Raw genomic sequence first — 21,708 nt, forward strand, 5'->3', positions numbered from 1 at the left:
CACACAACAGTAATCCCAGGTCTCAAGGACCTGACTCTTCTCCACATTTAAATCTCTACCTGCTTTTGCATCCATCTGCTGCATCTTGTGCAAACCCAGTTTTTCTCTTCATTATGCTAATTTCCTACAAACATCCCAGGACTAACATTTTCCAAGTTCTAAACAGTACCCCAAAAAAGCCTCTATCAGTTTTCTTTCTGTATTGCCCTCCTCTCCTGTTCACTAGTCAGGCAACTCCACAACTACATACCCTTTGGGTCACACTACAGCAACATCAAGCAGGAGACAGCCTTACTGCTGTTAACTTATCAGCCTTACCAAACATGACTACACACAATCATTGAGAAAGTTTTCACGTTAACACAGAAACTGGAATTTATAAGCATTTTTAAGAGACAAAATTGTGAAGTCTATCAATGCTAGAATGTAGATTTTTTATTATTATTATTTTTAACTACTCATTTCCAAGTAGTTTGGTTAAAACCTTCCAGATCCAAAAAGCTGACATATAAAGCACAGTGCAATCAGAATTTTAGAACCAACTTCAAAAAAGATGTAATTGCAATTGTGTCTAATGAGATTGAGGCAGCCTGCGGTACGCTTTCATCTTCTGCTCTCCTACTTCCTCTACAAAATTACATCTCATTTTTAAGTGGGATCCCTATCTATCCCATATGTGCTATATTACACTGACTTGTTTGCAGACTTCCCCATGCCCCTGGTAAAGACAACGCAGTCAGACACACATAGCCTTCATTCTTCATCATCTGACTTTATTACATAGGTGCTATTCAAGAATGAATATGATGAGTGCTGGGATAAGCACGTTTTTCAGATGCATTTTTAAATTTAAGAAAGACTACCAAAAGTGAGAGAAAGTAAAATGCCAAAGTTCAAGTATTCCAGAAAGCATTTACTGTTGGTTTTTTTTTTTAAATTTGGTTTATTTAAATAGTAGAAGATAAAAAAAACTCTCTTACCACATCAAAGGTCAAACATCAGTGCACTCACAACTGTCAGTAACAAAACCTTAGTGTCCTTAGTTGTGCCAAAAGCTATGCCACTGTTGTGTCAAAACTACAGAAAACATGACTGAGATTTCAGTACTTGCTTCTACTAGCTTGAAACTAGCAACAGATATGATTTTCTATTTTCTATAGTCTAGTTTCTAAAGATAAAATGAATAGTTAATAAATAAATATATCAAGAGCATCTAGAACATATTAACAAGCAAGCCCTGGCAGCTTTTAGCTTTCTGTGCTACTCAAAGTGAAGATACTTAGAAAAAAGAACAAAGTATAATTAACACAGCTGATATTTTTCCAGTACTGTTTTCAGCCTTTCTAAAGGCTGCACTCAGAAACAGACCACGCATTCATTTTGCATTTCTTGTTTTACAGGAGTTTAGTTTAGCTACTTCAGGCTGCTTACGTGTTTGGGTAAATTTGTTTTCTGAGGACTTCAGTATCCTGTCCTTAGATACATAAGTGCAGAGGTCGTGCTTGCCTCAACGCAGCAGTTCTCCCTTCTGCTCAGCTAAGGCAGCCTGATTGCCTGACAGTACCACACTGCCTGAAATCCACTGGCTTCAGAGTTGTAAACAGGATGCAGGAAATAAGACGTCTCACTGATTCCACATGTAAGTCTGGATTCCAAGAGAAAACAGGTTTGTGCTCCCCCACTGTTTATCGCCACCTCCCTGAGGATTTCTGAGATGACTGACATGACAGTCTGAGAAACGACCAGATGTCTCAAAGATACAACAGCCATATAAACTGTTTGCTTGGAAATAGGTAGTGAGATATTAAAGTTTATAAAGTATGCAAAGGTGTATCAGGAACTCACTTACATCATTTAACACCATAAAAATCCACGGTCCTGTCTGCTGTAATGAGGAACAACACAGAGGTGAGAGTGGTACTGGAAAGGTATGGATTTCATGGGTGAACTATTTCACAGAATCACAGAATTGTAGGTGTTGGAAGGGACCTCCAGAGATCATCGAGTCCAACCCTCCTGCCAAAGCAGGTTCCCTACAGCAGGATGGACATGGAACCAGTTGTGAGATTGCAACATGAGAATGGTGGTCAATGGCTCAGTGTCTGAATGGATATCAGTGACAAGCAGCATTTCTCAAGGTTCAGCTCTGGAACCTGTGCTCTTTAGTTTCTTCATCAATGACACAGATAATGGGATAGAGAGTGCACCCCCAGCAAGTTTGCAGATGACACCAAACTGTGTGGTACTGCTGACACACCAGAAGGATGAGATGTCACTTAGGGAGACCTAGACAGTCTCCAACTATAAATAGGCCCAGGTAAATCTCATGAGAGAAAGGTCAAGCCACCTGAGTCATGACAATCCCCACTATCAATACAAGTCTTGCCAAGAAAAACTAAGAAGGACCCAAGAAGGGGTACTGATGGATGGCAAGCTGGATATGAACCAGCAATGTGCCTCCATAGCCCAGTAAGTCAGCCATATCCTGGGATGGGACGAAAGAAGCACGGTCAGCAGATCGAGGAAAGTGATCCTGCTCCTCTACTTTGCACTGGTGAGACCTCAGCTGGAGTACTGCATTCAGATTTGTAGTTCTCAGAACAGGAGAGATGAGGACCCATTGCAGCATGTCCAGAGAAAGGCCAGAAAAATGATCCACAGGATGGAACAGCTTCCCTACAGGGACAGCTGAGAGAACTGGGGCTGTTCTGCCTGGAGAACAGAAGGCTCTGGGAAGACCTTAGAGCAGCCTTTCAGGATCTAAAGGGAGGCTGTAAGAACAAAGGGGACAGATTCTTCAGCATAGTCTGTTAGGACAGGGTGAGTGGAAATGGTTTCAAACTAAAAGAGGGGAGATTTAGATTGGATATAAAGAAGGTGGTTTTTTTTTTTTTTGTTTACAATAAGGCTGGTGAAACACTGGAGTAGACTGCCCAGAGACAAGATGGAAGCTCCACCCTTGAAGACATTCAATGTCAGGCTGGATGAGGCTCAGAGCAACCTATCTAGCTGTGAATGTCCCTGTTCAGTGCAGGGGAGTTGAATTAGACAACCTTTAAGGGGTCATTCCAACTCAAAAATCATTCTATGATTCCTTCATGCCTAGGTTGCCTTTCTTAGAACTATCTCCTGTCCTTCCCAGATTTGTTCCAAAGGCAGGAATGGTTCTAAGTAGATATCAAAGCAACTGTTCAACTGTTGAATTGCTGTTCAACAAAGCAACCGATCCAACTGTTGTCACAACAGAATGATTAAAGATTAGCAAGTCCTGTGACCTACCACACTGATCTTGCTAGACAGTCTTTGAATGCTGTGCCTATCCTATCACAGAATGGCTTAAGTTGGAGGGAACCTTAAAGAACCATCTAGTTCCAGCTCCCCTGCCCTGGGTAGGGTTGAGCCATCCATCCGAGCCTTGAATGCCTCCAGCAATGGGGCATCCTCAGACTCTCTGGGCAACCTGCCCCAGTGCCTTACCACTCATTCAGTAAAAAATTCTTCCTAATATCTAACCTAAATCTCCCCTCCTTTAATTTAAAGCCATTCCCCCTTGTCCTATCATTATCAGACAGTGTAAAAAGTTGGTCCCCCTCCCGCTTGTAAGCTCCCTTCAAGTACAGGAAGGTTGCTATGAGATACTATGCTTTCCCTGGACCTTCTGTGTTCCAAGCTAAACAAGCCCATCTGTGCTATCCAAGCTGAGCTCTCCCTTCACACAAGTTTCAGTGTGACTTCCCCAAAAGATCAGTGTCACTGCACTAGCTGCAACTAATGCATTGTGGCTGACACCACGTGATCATTAAAATTAGAGCTGCCATCCCAGAGAATGCGGATGTTAGAATCTGCTAACTTTGTAAAATGTATCTTGAGCTGAAAAATATCTAGACCAGCTGCTTATATTTAGGTTATTAAAACCATCTTGCATCTGCCCAGAGATGATTTTTCTCTAAACAAAAAAAAAAAAAAAAAAAAAAAACAAAAAAAAAACACCACAAAAAAAAAAAAAAAAACCACAAAAAACCAAACTTAAGAAACTGTGGTAACTTTAGGATCAGTCTTTAAACATCCAATATTTTGTTTGGGTGTAAATACAGTGCAGACAACACTATACCACTGCGAAATCAGTCAAAGAGGTTCTTACAGCCTCTGGCTCATGAGAGCAGAAAATTCAAGAGAACTGCTGAATTCAGACAGCTGTAAAATAGATGTCTGCAATTGTGATAACAGGAAAAAAAAGATAAGTGGTAACATTTTACTCATCTTCTCTTGTACTTGTGAGTAATTCATTCAAGAAGACATTTAGTCTAGTGTATGAAGTCTATGGTTACTATGCTCTAGAATACCAACAAGTAGAAGATATTTTTCTTTTCACTGATACTTCAAGCTCAATTCTAAATTTACCTCTTCCATGCATTGCAAAATGTTGGCCTCTGTTCTTATCATTTTTGTAATGAAACAAATAAAAGCTCTGCCCTTTGAGATAGCCGAATCAAAACATAGACAAAAGGCCAGCTCTGCATTAGATACAGCAAATTACAGGGATGGAGAATCAGGCTACAGAAGAGGACACATGAAATTCCTGTACATAGCAAAGTATCCATGCTGCAACAGATGTGTACCAGTACAAAGATGATATTCTCTAACTGCTGAGAGATAGGAGAGACAGGCACATATATATTCTTAGAAAAGGTAATTAGAAAAAATAAATCATCTGCTAGAATCATCACAGCATCATCAGTTGACACTAGCCTTTCCTATCTAGCTACCCTCTAAGTGGAATAGAACTGTTTTTTCTTCTACTGGCACATACATATATTTCATAGCTACACACATACATTTTTACACCTATAGTCATCTCCTGTACCAAACACAGGAGCAAACAACTACTCACATTCATGAGATATGAACACTGCTCTTTCCTGATGGACACATGCCTTTCATTCATCCAAAGATGTTTGATTTGTTACCTCACATTTTATATATGTGTGTTAAAAAGTACACAACAAATAATCAGCCTGATTTTTTGTGGCCTGTTACAACCTCTCACCCAGACCAGAGGATGGCAGCCAACTACTCTGGGAGCGGTAACAAGCTCTTGATCCAGACCTCTTTGCACACTGGGTGAATATAACAAGTCCGTAGACCTACAAAGTTCTCATCACATTCACTTTCCCTGCTCTGTCACTTGACAAACTTGAATTAAATTGCTTTCAAATTAAACCTAGTAGTTCTAATGCTATCAATAATAATAATAAAAAAAGATTATGTTGCACTGCTGGCAAAAACAGAGATGAAGACACACAGCTGATCTCCAACTCCTTCCTCTAGTTCAGACAAAACAGCGAGGAAGAAGGGATGTTCAAGCTCATAAAATACTCTGCTACAGAAAAATTAAACAAGTCTTTGCTAAACGGCAGACAGCACAGGTTTAGTTCATTTTGACTATTCTTCTAAGAAGTCATGTTTGTTCAGTAGTGTGTGGAAACCATGAATACAATACAGTGCTTCTAATTTATTTCACTTTAAAGTATGATTAATTCATCAAGTAAAATAATAGGCACAATTAATTAACAAATAAGTAGCATTCTAAGCTCCTGGAAACATCAAAAAACACATTCAACACTGTTGAAGAAAAAACTGGGAATTCATATTTTAAAAAACATTGATTTCTGGAATGGAGTCTTATTGCACGATACCACACCCTCTGTGGAAAGGTATTTACCTAATATGAAAGCCGTCATCAGCTTTGTATCTTGTGAACCGCCAAGCAACTTTGGCACAAACTTCTTCCACCTTGCTGGCCCTTCACTAAAGCTGCATGACTGTATGCCATTTGAAACAAAGTGCCAGGAATCTGAAGCCCAGAGTTTTCTCCTTTGACTCTCGGCAGTATACATACCATCACATATTTTACTGGTTTGGTTTAGTGTCCTAGCTGAGGGATGCGATCTAATTTGACCTGAACCATCTTCAGGTTTACACTGACTACCAAGGATGTGTGGTGGTGGAATGAAGTTGTAGTGCAAAATTGAGGTGACAGAGCTTCCATTAGCCTTCTTTTCTGACACCACTCTGTTACCTAAGAAAACACTGACCAGTAGGTTACAATAAACTACAAACAAAAAATAAATACTAAAAATGTTGGAAAACAGTAAGCTGGGACATCACCCACCAAATTTTTGTTTCAAAGCAGGAAATCACCAATTCATTGAAATTGGAACTTCTGAAAGAATGATTCTTGTTCTGTAAGTACTTCAGATAAATGTTTATTTAAGCAAAGGGAAACAGCTCAAATGGAAGAGACTGTGACAACTCATCCAGCAATCCAGTGATAGAAGAATGCTACCTGCCTACAGGTACAGAAGATCTAGTGCCTGTTCCAAATCAGTCTGCAGCAACACTAGAAGTGTGCTTTGCGCTAAAACTCCTCGATCATACGTTAAGAGGGGAAAAGGAATTACTTTCCATATTTTTCATCTTCTTCTCAAACCTACCTATCGGTTTCCTAGCACCAGTCAATAGCCAGCAAAGGCATTTCCCCACTCCAGGGCTTCAAAGGAAAGAATCCCAGCATCACTCATCGGTAGCACAATTGCCATGACTGCTCAGGAGGATGCAGTGACTTGCTTGGCTCCTACAGCTCCACGCTGCAGGGACTGTACCAAGGGACTCTGTTCCCTCCTTGTTCCACAACAGTGGTGAATTTATCACACCACTGTGGTGTTTTAACACTGCTGAGGGCCTAAAGCCTGTGTTCTTCTGGCTGGCATCCTTGAGGAGCATCTGAAAAGCAACTCTCTGGTCCAGCAGAAACTGAACACATGTAAAATTCCTGGGCTTATTACATGCATCTCACTAGCATAGACAAGTCTAGTTTTATCTGGATTCAACTTACACGGCCAGTAAAACGTTCCTCTCCAAAATGCACAGTAGAGGGGTGGGGGGAATCTGGGAAGACAATTTCAGATTGAGAAAACTCACTTTCCACAGCAATACTAGCCAAAATAAACGTTACGGTCTTGCTCTTCCTCAAATGCCTGAATAAACCTTGCCAAATATACTAATAAAGTGAAATTGTAAAATATGATCTGCTTGAACTCTACATTGACATGAACCTCCTGCAATCCCTCTCCTCCCAAAAGGATCATTTTAGTCCTTGCAAACTGCATATTATCTAAGTCATTCTTGCCAGGTACTTGAATCATAGGAAGTTGTTTATGTCAGCTCATATTTCAGCTCAGAATGACTTTCCAAGAGACAGTGTTAGCTACTTTGCATCTGTGGTTGCCCAAATGCGAACTGCTAGAATGATAACACTGGAGTATCGTAACACCAGAGTATTTAATGTAGTAGAGTACCTTTCCTCAGTCACAAACCTTTGTCTAAACAGTACAAACAGAGGAACAAATGTGAATGCTAAGAAGCTGCCACACCTATGTTGTGTGATCATTAGAATAAATTGCTGTCAACTTCAAATAGATCCTAAGTTCAAAGGAAGTCCCAGAGGTACTCACCTTTCAGCTTTCTTTCTACTGAGAATTCTAAGTTCATGCTCTTTCCTCTCTCCAGTTCAGATGTCTCTGAAGAGCCAATTCACCATTACTAAATGTGCAGGGCTGATGCTCAAACACATGTTGGAGCAAATCCTTTACATTCAAGGATTTATGTAGACTTCAGTCCACTGCTTGCACAAGAAATGCAGGACACCACAGCAGAGCTCATGCTCAGAGAAAGATCCTCTGGGCAGAGTGCTTTGGATACAGTTGCTGGAGTTGTACTGGCTGAGCATGCAAGGAAGCATGATGACAGCCAGCAAGTTTACAGTGAGGTCTGGGAAAGAATGAACTTCAGAAGAGCTCTGAAAGTACTCCCTAATGTTTCAATGAATTCAGATAAAGCCAGATACTCAAAAGGAGGCAAGAAAGCCCTAAAGAAATCTAATGCAGTTAGGTGTTGGGTGACTAAAGAATGTTTAAAGCGTATGTAAACTTTTGGAATTATGCATGTGCTTGAAGGTAAGTACTTATTTACTTACTTATTTAATTTAAGTGTGTCAAAGCTGTCTGAATCTTGCAAGACTGAATCCTGAAATTAAATGCAGCCTTTCATTTTTGCACCATACAGGCCCTCCAAAGACGACACAAGTTCTCTCTTAAACACTATTTTAAATTAAATTGTGCACACAGAGATTCATGCAGATAAGAAACACTAAAAAAAAAATCCTTATAAAAACTTCTCTACTACAGTGACTTGATGCACACATGAAATCAGATGCAGACCCAGCAGCGTTCCCCTGTTTACAGTACCCACAATCACACCCTATACTGGCAGCAATACCACCGGTATTTGGCTGTTCCTAAACTTACAGACAGCTTGCTTCTCCTCCCTCACTTTCCCACCCTCATGGAAAATCTTGATTTCCTATGTTAACAAAAGGTATTCCTGGAAACAGCAACAACAACAGAAGCATTAAATAATCCAACCTATAATTACTTACTGTCTAAACAGGCCCTTCATCTACTTGCTACTGTACAATAAATAAGTGGCTATTACGGCGTAACGGACCTTGAAGTGTACTATTTTTTGAAGAAAGAAAAAAGAAACCAGTTATTCTTTCCATTTGAAACCAATGATACTCAGGTATTACTGCTCACAGACATAGCAAAATTAATGTGAAAGTAAAGTCAGTGAATGCAGATAGAATATCGGTAAAAAGAAGCCAAGGCACCTTAACAGTCTCCCCATGATGATCAGAGACAGTCAGAGAACTTCTCCGCATCTAAAGGTCAGTGTCATATGAGGTCCTGCCTGACATGCACGGTCTAAGGCCCTGATTTAGACAGCCATAGAAGAGGCTTTAAAAAAAACTGAAGTAGAAAAATCATACAGACTTCTAAATTGGCCAGAGACAATCCTGATGGACAAATAATACCAGACAGACCTTTACTTTGCATCTGTCCAGAACTTCTATAAAGGAATAATTAAGAGACATTGGTAAAGTAACATACTTGCTCTGTGGGATTGAGCATTCAGAATCATCCAGTTAAGTTACTACTTGGAGCTCCCAGCTGTGCCCTATCTGTTGGAACTGTCAGTGTACTGATGGGTACCACATCCAAATTGCTGGAGCAAACATGTATCAGCACACTTTTGATGAGCAGCACACAGGAAAGCCCAATCTCCTTCATCTCTGTTGCCACTGCTGTTAATTATCAATGCTGCAATAGAACTTATAACCTCCTGTATACTGCAAGTAGGCATTGTCAAAGAAATGGTGGCAGATCACAGAGTTAACTCACTAAGCAAACTGAGTTGTCAGCTTTTCAACTTGCTCTAACTATTCTGTAAGCAGTAAGAACTGACATACAATAAATTGAGTTGGCTGGGAATTTTCCAATCAAATGGGGCTTTTGTTGGAAAAAAGTATTACTTCATCACAACTGGAACATTTCTCAGAAACATCTGCTGAAGAAAGCTTCTTCTCCAAAAAAGCCATTTGAATTCCCCATGAGCCAGTTATCCCTCCCCACACAGCTGATATCACAGTAAAACTTAAGATGAGAGAAGTTCATCATATCAAAGTAGGAAATTACTGTGGTTTATGCACCCAGAGAATAGACAATGACAGTGCTTACTGTCAAGTAAGGACTTGTATCAGTTATGCCTTTCCTTCATTCCCCTGGAGTTTCCTCAAAAAATGGCAAAGGTGACCCCTGAAGAGTTTTTGTTTTAAAACAGCTGACAATATACACTTTCATGAAGCCTTGCATAAGGCAGGCATCTTCATTTACAAAGAGCAGTCATGCTCATCATTCAGACTGGCCTCTTACTGTAAGCAAGCCAAGCAGTCAGAACTACAGACTAACACCTCAGATTTAGCCACACCAAAATGAGCAGGTCTGGCCCTGCAGGCAACAGAAATTACCTGCTATTAGATTCTGAGGTTAACAGAGCTCTACTGCTGGCATCCACACAACCAAGGAATTGGGTAGAGAGTGCTGGCTCTATAGTAACTCAATATTTGGACTCTTCTCTCCAAAAATGAAAGTGAGACAAGTATGAGAAGCAGCTCACACAGGAAGAGAAGTCTAGCTCCGATAGATGTCTTCCTTAGAAACACAGAGCTCCCAGTAATGTTGACACACCAGATACTCCAATTGTACCCATCACTATTTTTCTTGGCTGTTCTGGACATTAGCTGAGACCAGAGAGTCTAAGCACCTTGTTCACAATCTGAGCACAGCAAATAGGGAATGCTTGGCTCCTCTTCGACCGTCTGAACTACCCTGTCACTCACAGAAGAGAAATAGAGTAAGCTTTTCACCACCTTATGCCCTGTTCCAAAGCAGGATTTTACATGGGGATAAGTCCCAGCTTTGCTCCTCGATTCTCACAGAACACAGACTCCATCTCATTGCCCTCAGAGAAGGTTTTTGTCCCAAGAATTCTTCCAACAGTTCTTTCAACTTACTCAGAGCATGACCTCTGAAGATTGAACAAAAAATACAAGCTACCCCTGCCCCACAAGAAACTGTCATCTCTAGTATGGGTATTTTCAGAACATGCTGGAGAAAAGCAGTCCTGCTATGTCTTTCCTGCAGGCTGTTTTGTTTTGTTTTTTTAAGAATATGTTCACTCTTCCCAAGCGTTTGTAGAAACTTTATTGCTAAGTTATAATTTAAATCAGCGTTTCAATTGAAAAGCCAAGAACAATTGTATAGCAGCTTTTAAGGAAATACTGGAGATTCACTGTGTTGTGTGCTTACTGTGCAACTGTCCAAACCTTACAATGCTACATTTCTCTTTTGAGTGAAAAATCCACTAAGAATTATGATGGCCACCTTCAACTTTTACATTCAGACATACCACATACATTTGCCCAATGCTAACCCCCAGTGACTGAAAAAAAGGAAACATCACTTCCATTTTCAAGAAGAGGGAAAAAGAAGACCCAGGGAACTAGAGGCCAGAGAGCCCCACATCTTTGCCTTCAAAGACCACGGAGCAGAGCCTCCTGGAGATCTTATGATACACATGAGATATAGAGGTGATCTGAGACAGCCAGCACAGCTTTACAGAGGGCACATCCTGCCTGACCGATCTGGCAGCCTTCCACGATGGAGTGATGACACTGGAGGAAAAGTAGGAAAAGGACAACTACAGCCACCTACCTGGACTTGTGCAAGGCCTTTGACATAGCCTGGAATGCATCTCCTCTGAAGAAAGGTTGAGGGATTTGAGCTTGTTTAGCTTGGACAACTTAAAGCTCCAGGGAGACTTCATTGCGGCCTTTAAGTACTTGAAAATGAATTACAAGCAGGAGGGAATGACTTTTTACATGGTCTGATAGCGATAGGACAAGGGGGAATGGTTTCAAACTAAAAGAGGGGAGATTCAGGTTAGATATTAAGAAGAAATTTTTTCTCAGTGAGTGGTAAGGTGCTAGAACAGGTTGACCTGAGAGGTTGTGGATGCCCCATTGCTGGAGGCAGCCTCATCTACTGGTTGTCAACCCTGGCCATGGCTGGGTGGTAGGAACTAGATGATCTTCAACCTAAACCATTTTATAATTCTATGATTTTGTGATGTTTTTCACCATCTGTAACAAATGCTCATCTGTCTTAATTTTATCAGAAGTGGAATAAAGGGCTTTCAGTAACACAGTAATACAAATCCAAAAAATAAAGAACACCTCCAAGAACTCAAGTCTCCTTTAACCCTTACGATTTCCTCAGAAAATACTGTGAATGCTCAACCTGTTTTCAGTCTCAGACTTTGATCTGAAGTACTGCTTGAGCTGTTTCCATCAAACAGCTACTTGTTACTTTTGACAATGGTGTATGAGATCAAAAATAACAGGTTGCAGGGAAGAACAGGGCCACTGACAGTAAAGTGATTCACTTACATTTTTCCATCAGAATTGAATAAAGATTCCATTCTTCAGATTTTTTCTCTTGCATTTTCCTGGGATAATTACATAACTCTAACTCTTAACACGTTAATTTTGAAAGCATTTTATGTCTACCATCATTACAATCTCAGAAAACTTGAAAAGTTATTTTAAGGCAGAAAAATCACATATTTTCTGTCCTACAGACAGTGCCAAGATGCACCTACAGGCAATTCCATAACTACCTGTATCTGAGACCGCTTGCCCAATGCAAACACCAAAACTTTCTTCAGAAATGCTCTTGCAGAACACCAGAACAGTCAAGTCAAACATGCAGCATCAATTCAGAAAAGTTCTTAAGCACTCCTGAACTTTGTGAAATTTAAATAAATGTTTTCAAACATTCTCCAGAGAAAGATGAACATTAGCACACATTTGTGAACTGTTTCAGAAGTTCTTGTGATATTAACGTGAAATTTCACATCTGTAGATTACAAGATAATTTTAATCAAGAGAATTCTTTTCTGGACATCTTACAACAGGATTTTTGTTCTTTGGGTAATTGTTTAGGACTACATTCCATTAAAAAATGTACTGAATTTCACTGGGATGGAGTCAACTTTCTTAACAGCAGCCTATATAGTGCTGCGCTTTGGATCTGCAGCTGCAATGGTGCTGATAACACATCAGTGTTTTGGCTATCATTGAGCAGCGCCTGCAGCGTGTCAAGGCTCTCTCTTCCTCCTCACCCACACTGTCCCCACAGCAAACAGGCAGGGGATAGGCAAGAGGTTAGAAGGGGTGGGCTGGAACAGCTGACCCGGCCTGGTTGAAGGGGTAATTTCATGCCATCCACCATCAAGCTTAGCAATAAAAACCAGGGTAGAGGCTTTTTTGTTGTTGTTTACAAGGTTGCTGTTGCTCAAGATAGGCTGGGCCAACTTTCCGCATGTGGGAAGTGGTGAGCCAATTCCCTTTGCATTCCTTGTGTCATTTCCCCTCCTTTTCCCAACCTTCCTTCACCTATTATACCATCTTTATCACAAACCATGAATCTTCTCACTTTTGCCCTTGTTTTTGCACTCTGTCCCAACAGTGTGGGGTGGAAGAGACGCTGAGCCACTCGGAGTGCTTGGCTGCTGCACAGGGTGAACCTACAGCAAGTCATACAGAAAACCCATGCCAGGTTACTGTACCACATACTTCTTGGTTTCTGATGTAAAACCTGCCACCAGTACTCAGCGTCTGCAAGATTCCATCATTTCTGTACTTATTTATATGGCACTTTAAATCCAAGTAGCTAAGCTGTAAATAGATAAGGAGTATTTTTACTAAATTATTTTACTGATGGGTATTGAGGAAGAAAGAAACCATAGGAAAACATTTTCAGAATTGATTAGAAGTGTTGGCCTTACTTCTAGAAGGAACGTTTGTACACACCTGCTGCCTTTTAATATGGACCTGAAGGTTTCTCAGAGCCAGAAAACCAGCTCTCTATCAGCCTGAGGGACACTGACCTCCTTACCACTGTCTCTCCAATTGCACAACTGCTTCTCCAGTGGCTTGCCAGCAACAACTTCCTTATTTTCAGAGCCACAGACCATTATTCTGATGTGAAACGCCAAGCACAGCTGAGAAATTACCATCTTTAATTGAAATCACTGAAAGCCAAATCTGCTCTTCTGAGAAATTCCTGTGTTGTGTAACACTTCAGACAAGGGGAAAAATGCTTCCAAGGTATACTGCTCTCTAGACAGGTCATTTGTTTCTGGCAGTTCAAGGTCTGGCCAGGACCTAATCCAATGATTCACTTAGTTGTAGTAAGTAGTCAGACAAGCAATATTTCAGCACATACTTGGCCACACTCGGGATCAGCAGATGCGTGGGAAAAACTTTCAGCACCCGTATCTAACTTCCTCCTTTTGAGGAAGTTGCACTGCTCACAGCTACCATGTTTGAAATGCTAAATGATTAACTAAAAGACAATCTATTCAGCGACTCCCTCTAAGTATTCCATCACCAAATGCTTTGGCATTTTGTAACATAGAAACTACATTAGAAGAAGTTAAAAAGAAATTCTTAAGAAAGGAGAAGTACTGCAGAAATATAGTATATGCAGGACATGTAAGGACATGTGCAAATGAGTCCTCCTTCTGCCTTTTATAATAACATCTGAGCATTTCACAAAGCTCAGTACAAGATCTATTTATGCTCCCAACATCCATGCTCAAGTACGGAAGAATAGTATTGTTATGTCATTTTACTAATATAAAAATGAGGTATTAAGTGACTCACTGAAGATTTCTCAGTAAGTTATTGATTAGGAACACAATCCAGATGTCCTAGATTGCAAGTAAACTGGAGAACCTTGAGGACATCTGATGAACAGAAAGGCAAGGTGACTAGCCCACTTATCAGGCTCAGAACTGCAGCTTATGCTTTTATAACATGCAGGACAGAGACAACTGATTCCTTACTAACACAGTAACAGAAGGAATCACCCGATACCTTTAAACAAAGTGTTTTCTTCAAAACAAGTGTCAAGATGTATTGGGTTCAGTCTACCTCTGAACTGAGACAGTTGCAGAGTCTCAATTTCTCCCCTCCTACACCACTCCTTCCCCCCCCCCCTTTTTTTTTTTCCTATATCTATGAAGCTGTCTTTTTCTCACCACCCTCTGAACATGATCTTGGACAGAATTAAGTAAGGGATTATTTCCAAATACCAATTGAGCAGAACCTTCTGCTGCAAATCATGCTACATCTTCACAATAGTTCAATTCCAAAAGGATGAGAAGAACCAGTGGGGCATTAATTATACTAAGAGATTATTAACTTAGTGACACACAGGGAGAAGCTAAAGGAAAGAAATTTAACTGAAGAGGTGAAAGATAGGCTCCACAAATAAAATAGGAACTAAAGCACCTTCTGTGATGTTTAAATAGTCTGCATTCCCATGGTGAAAGTAACCCCTAAAGTTCCTGGCTTGTTGTTTCTGAACTGATAGAATATATGAATAAATAAACTTTATATTTGTTACTCATCACATAAACGTGCAATACAAAAGTGGGCACACTTAGCCACTAATCTGTATCATTGTAAGAAGTCAAAGCTACAAAGTAAGGAATTAAAATATAAGTTTCCCAGTTGCTGCATTTGTCTTTTCTCCTTTTTGTTTCTTCTTCTGTCATTGCTGTGGTATGTGGCACATTGCACTATGATCAGCTTTAGTAGATCAGGTCAGGAAAGCTGATGAACTCAGCTGTAAAGGATAGGTTGAAAGTGTGACATGAGTCTCTGGCATGTGACTAGGTAACCTCAGTCACAATCATTTGCAAAGAGAATTATGAAAGGTATCTTACCACTGTGAACGCCTCCAGTTTCTGTTCTTGTTTGTCTCTTCTCCAGTGGTCTGAATGTCCTGCAAAGACAGATGGAAGACAAAGAAACTTAGCAACTAACTTGATTTTTGTTTACTTCAGTGATCTCTCCTTACAGGGGATGATTTCTTAGGACAGATTTGTTTTAATTGAGAGTATTGCATGTGTAGTCAAGAATGGATTTAATAACAAGTCTTAGGCAATTGTCTAAGCTTTTATGGCAGTGAAAATAAACCCTGTAAGAACAGGAAGGGCATCTGTCAGCATTGACACACGTTGACCAAAGCAGCAAATGGATGAAGGATGCCTATTTTCACAGAACGGTCTCATATTTTAAATTCAATCTAGTCAGCACACTAGAGTAAGTACCTTACATTCAAGTACCTGAGCTGTAAATACAGACCTTGGACAATGCAAACTGTTCTACCTAGGAAAGCAAGAGTGCTGTAGGTGCAACAGATAAAGTAACTCACGAGTCACTAATTCAATCTCTCTGAACACCACCAGTGTAGTTTCAGCGTGACCATCCTCTAATCAGCAACATCATTAACTCAAGAGCACTAAGTGAGCTGAAACAAAGGGAAGCCCAAAGAGCAACACCAGCACTTCACCCACATGACAAGGCCTTTGCTGATTTCCATAGGAATTTTAGAGTAATTCTCCCCCAAGTTAAGAACATACAATCACACAGACAGCTGCATGCCCACATGCTGATGGATAAAAACCGATTTCCACGTTTCATTGGTGGGGAAAAAAATAAAGAAACAGAATTAATAGCTACATTTTGTCCTCTTTTCTGTAGAAAGGAGAAGTCAGCCTGCAAACTCAACTGCATGTGCAGGATGTTATCCCTAGTTGCCACTTAAGGCACACTGGTCCTTGTTTGCTCGGGAGTAAAATCTGTTCAGCAGCCTCAACCTCACCCCGGAATTATCACGTCACAGTTCTGAACAACCAATCACTGAAACCAGCCTCTCCTAAGCCAGTACAAATGGTTTCCCTTTGCAAGTTGAGTTCTTCCTTCTGCATTCGAAGATATGTGACTATTTCTGTTTGTGCATTTTGAAATCACATTTTCCCGAAGATTACAGCAAAGCAAGGAAGTCCTATCAGAATCACAGGTTTTATTTTAAAATGTAGAAAGTTCTTAGTTGCTTCTGGAAGAGCCAGGTGTTTCCTGAAGCACTTCACCCAGCAAAACCCCCCAGAATAAAGGCTCTGACAACCCAGGTCCTAAAGTTCACTGCAATCTAAACACATATTATTGCACAGCTTGCTGAGTCACAGTTATGTTCAAAATAAAAGAGATGAATGGAGCAATTTAAAACATGATGCTTCACTGGAGAAATACAAGTATTCACACACGTCATGATGTTAAAGAGCTGCTCTGGGTGTTGAATCTACACAACGAGCACAGATTTGAGAGCTGAAAATGGAAGGGCAGGAAATTTGGGAGGGAAGCATACTCACATGCTTTTGGCAGAATACTCATCCCACGGCCCTATTGGCAATTTGTTCTTTGATGCAAACAAAGACAAGACTTGAGCCTTTGTTCCCTTAAAAAAAGACATAAGAAAGGGCCGAAACAAGACTGCGTGCATCTCTCTTGTCTAGTGAGCACTTAAATTGAGGCTGGACAGTAAAAGGTCTGGTAGTTATTGCATTTCTTATGCAAAAGAATGGGTCTATCTCTTTCCATTAACATCTGTAGTCTGCAGGTGCTATTTTTAGGATTTTAAAAGATCAAAGCATGCATATTATTGTACTAAGAAATCACAGCTATTCTTTTTTCCCCAGCATAGCACACTCCCTGCTAAACATCAGTTTTCTCCCTCAAGCCACGGTGAGGGAGAGATTCCTTTCCAACTTCAGCGGAAAATTAACATCCAGAAATCAAACAAGTGGAAGTTTACAACTTCAAATATAGACACACAGATTTTCTTCCCTGATCAGTGACTTCTGACTATTTCCACCCTTGTGAACTTCACAAAATATTGATGACTAAAGTGACAGATAAACATAGAAGTCTACTCTTAATGTGGCCTCATGTATGAAATATGATCACTGCATAAAATTACGTAAGTTAGAATTACACTTCTAGTACTTTGAAGGCTGTTACTTTTGAAGACTATTTCAAAAGACAAAAACACAAGCAAAAAATTGAAGTCAAAAGTCTTTGTTTTGCACTACTGTACCATAAAAAAGACAAAGTAACCAAGACAGCTACATAACATATGTGAAATTTACAAAAATATAAAACCCACAATGTTTTATCAGATGTTGGAAAGGTTCTTTCTCCAAACATTGTATCTATCAAGTTTGACCAAATGAGATGCAATACCTTTAAGAAAAAAAATTTATAAGGGATATCTCTCCATAATTCATTATCTTCTGATCCACCATTTTGTCCTCATTCTGTGTTCCATGACATATTACTAAAGAAAACGTTATGTGGGAAATAATGACTCTAGGGAGACAAAAGAAAATTAAGAGTAAACTTACAACAGTTAAAAGGAACCTTATTTTCTTTGATAATATAAAAGTGAAATACTGTAGCTTGAAGTCTGCAAATGTTTAAGGTAATTTCTCAAAAGGAAAACGTCAATTCTTGTATTTGTAGGTTAAAGTGATTTTGTATTTTCAGACAAAAATAAGACCCTCAAGTAGGAAACAATGATGTAACTTTGCAGATGAAACAGACACTTCAGGAACAGTGCCCCATATCCCTTAGTAGCAAATCCATACACATGACAAAGGCCACGTGTACGGAAGAAATATCATTAAATTCCCTCTCAGAACCTTAAAAAAAAATAAATAAATAAAGCCAGAGAAAAGAAATAAAGAAATCACGGAAGAAATAAGAAGTAGATATTCAGATATCACACCCCCAGACCTCATATCAGTGAGGAGTAAAAGCGCCAACACCAAACATAAGCCAAAAGAAAAGCAGCAGGAGTTGGCGCTCGCCACAGTTTTACAACTTTGGAGAATATACAAATAAATCATAAATCACTTAAATCTTTTCCACATTGAACTCTGATCTCTTTAACAGTTGCTCAATCCTAGTACTAATGTGACACATCACACACACAAACACCAGAACCGATTACTAATACAACGTAGACCAAAATGATGGTCTATAGAGATGTGCACCTCGATAGTTCAAGAGAGCAGACCCAAAAAGTCCACGAGCTACATAACACTCTGAACAGGAGTCTTTATCCTTGATCAGCTTTCTCCCCACTTCTGAAGACAAAAAACAACAACAAAAGAATCAATCTATCACTTCTCTACTGATGCTTAGTTCTGACCCCTCAACCTGAGGTTTCATAACACACCTGCAACACAGGAGAGCTCAAACACCAAACACTGCACTCAGTTAATTCCACTGTAGCCCTATGAGCCTTCTAGATCCTAACAGTAAACACAACCTTCAGCACCTCTGATCCTGAGTCAATATCCTAAAGGCAGGTCAGAAGGTGTTAAGTACAGCAGAGTGACAAAGGTCCGCGCTGAAGGAACACGCAGTGTGAGGAATGAGTCCACAGAAGGCAGGGAACCTTCCACCACATGCTGACGTGGCCAAGTACGGAGGTTATTTATAGTCTACTGTTACAAAAAAAAGAGCAAGACTTGTTTGAGAATTTTGGCATTACATTTTTTTTTGGACATTTTTTGGTTTTAGGTTTTGGCCTGAGCTAGTGAGCCAAATACACTTCCCTAACTACCGGCACTCAATTGTTTAGCACCTGGAAAGCAAACTTTGATATCCTTCACAATTGACCAAGTCTTAAGATGTTTAGTTCCAGTCTTTTGCCCAACAAAGAGTGCCAGCTATGACGTAGCTGATGTGAGTGGTGCTCCTTGTCTCAACACAACTGCAAAATTGCTGCTTTACACCTCAGTACTTTATCATTTAATAACATTCCTCAAAGTCAAACTGGCTGCCATGATGGTTCATTTTGAGTGCTGAAGTTTCTAGCTCCTGCCAGGGAATGCAGTCTTAAAGATACTCTGCAGGATCCAGCTGCTGAAGACAATTCATCTTAATGCTTAAAATCTGCATTTCTTACAAAAACAAAACTTGCATACGATTATAACACAGCACGAGCTCCAGGAGTAAAACTGTCTTCTATCCGGTATTTGCCAAAAGATTTTACAGCAAAAGGAATCTGTTGACTTCAGGATTGGGAAACAAGAAAATAAAAGCTTTAGGACTGGACCGGCTCCTGCACCAGATCTCTGTCCAGTGACACAAGTATGACAATAATACCTCAGTAAGGGCAAAGGATAGGATCCACATTTAGCACTGATCCAATCCAGGCAGGAACTACAGTAAATGAAGAACAGCTGCAACAAGGAAGAAAACCTATAAATGTTGTGTGGTCTTGCTCTTGAAGGCTCTCAGAGCAGAAAGCAGGCAACACAATCAGAGATACAGCTGGCATGGTCTCAGTTCCAGCCAACACAAGATAGCATGGTTTAAAAAACAGACGAGCTCTGCTGTTCACTATTAGCTTTACGTTCCAAAGGACTCAAACACAAAGAATTCTGTCATTTTTTTCCCTCATAATGAGACTTTGCTTGGTTCTGTGGGAGCTTTGAGTTGAACTAAAGCACAAATGGTTTTTTTTTTATTTTTTTTTATTTATTTAAAAAGAAGTCCACATGTAAAAAGCCTGCAAATTCCTTTATCCCCCAAACAGTGATCTGTCATTATTTTACTCAATTATTCCTCCTAACCCAACAGCAGTCAACATTTTCCTCTCAAAGGCCTAAGCGTTTTCCTACTGACCAAAATGGAACTGGAATGGACCTGGAACACAGAAATACATGAGCCTCATGACCCTAGAAAAAGCAACATCATACAGTTACTACACCTGGTATCTCACTACATGTGAAACCTCTCTTAGAAGTTCCCCGTCAAAAGCACCCTGTAAACACAACTGTTAGAGGAGTGGGCTGTGGGAACTGCTAAAGCACCTTCACTTGGACAATTAGTGTAAGGCAACACTCAGAATTTCCACTGCCTGTGAGAATTGCTGCCTGCTTCCTACGGCAGCCATGCTTCTGACAGATCCTTCCACAGTTGGGAATGTTTACGTAGATGTGGGTTTTTTCTCCCTTCAATCTCTTGCTGACTTACAGATATCCCCAATTATTACTAATTCTCCACCCTCAGAAACACTAAGAGAGCTTCTGTAACCCACTCTTAGGCAAGCACTTGATGACTCCAGCAGATTTACAGAAAGCTCTCTTTTCACTACTTACTAATAAACTCACCTACATGTAAGAATTCCCAAGATGAGATTTTTTTGGGAACAACTACATTTAAAAAGAAAAAATAAATTCTTTGCAGCATATCAATATAATGTCATCTCAGATTCGTAACATCTTTCAGCCCGAAGATGATTTTTCACTTGACAGAGATTCTTCTGTGGGACAGAGGTAGCAAAAGAAAAACTACCCATGCACCTCTGCTACACTGAGCTCTCAGTGCCTGCATGCTTTGTCAGGATCTGGACTGGAGATGAGAATTCTCACTGAAACAGATGAGCCCATGCATCAAAATTATTACCTTGGGGGCATGGGGCTGAAGCTATATTCTCAAGTACTGAAAACGACACAAAATCCTCAGTCAAACAGTTACACCAGTTCTTTATTATTATCATTACTAAATAAAATAGTTTCTCAGGCATTCCACGCAAAGCTTTGCCCTTTTTCTTTCCTACCCTCAGAGGATGCACAGAGTATACCTAAAAGACAACCTCCTAGCCATAGGTAGCAGATTGCCTGACAGCAAAAACCATTATTTATTATGCCTTACTTTTAGCCAGGATCCTAGTTTCTGAATTTAATGAGTTTGTGCAGAATCCTAGAAGTAGTCCAACATACTGAAAAAACATATTTAAAATAGAAAATCTTTACAAGCAGCCAAATGGAATACTTGAGACAAAACAAAAAAAAAGATCATTAAAGAAGCTGCAGAGGATTTACAGTTCTGTTTTGTTTGGATCTGTACAGTAGACCAGTCCATAAACAGAAACTTTAAAAAAAACCACCAACATTTGCTTTGTTTTATTTGAGAGTTGTGGGAATGCCAGTAACCAAGCAACATCACAAAGCTGGAGAACCCTGGTTAAGACAATCACTGATACCCTGATGAGCCAGGATACATTCGGTGCCAAAAGGGGACTCAATTTTTACAGACTTCAGTGGCCATAAGAACACTGAGAAAAACATTCTGTACAGTTTGTGGACTCTACGGATCCCCCATACCTCTGTGTGAAAACCGCCAACTCTTGGCTGAGTTCTTCTGTCACTTCAAGTCCATTGTGAGTTTCACTTGCCAATTTTGCACACTGAGAGGCCAATCTGTAAGAGGAAGCTTTTCTGGCAGAGGTTGGAGAAGTCAAAAAAGAAAAAAAAAAAACAAAA

At 40.0% G+C, this 21,708-nt stretch overlaps 1 protein-coding gene across 5 annotated transcripts in view; it reads right to left on the reverse strand.

Moving 5' to 3' along the window:
* Window positions 1–21,708, reverse strand: part of SPATS2L (spermatogenesis associated serine rich 2 like) — a 112,654-nt gene that overhangs the window by 42,836 nt on the left and 48,110 nt on the right. For 4 of the 5 annotated variants that reach the window (XM_042874502.1, XM_042874505.1, XM_042874506.1 and 1 more), the window contains one exon: window positions 15,253–15,311. In XM_042874502.1, coding sequence (XP_042730436.1) covers window positions 15,253–15,311 — 59 coding nt within the window. Of the gene's footprint in view, window positions 1–15,252; window positions 15,312–21,549; window positions 21,606–21,708 lie in introns of those variants that run through there. The other variant, XM_042874504.1, reaches the window with a different exon arrangement.

The sequence above is a fragment of the Lagopus leucura genome, unplaced genomic scaffold, assembly GCF_019238085.1.
Source record: "Lagopus leucura isolate 7727_CA_CO unplaced genomic scaffold, USGS_WTPT01 Super-Scaffold_100012, whole genome shotgun sequence".
Taxonomy (NCBI): Eukaryota; Metazoa; Chordata; class Aves; order Galliformes; family Phasianidae; genus Lagopus; species Lagopus leucura.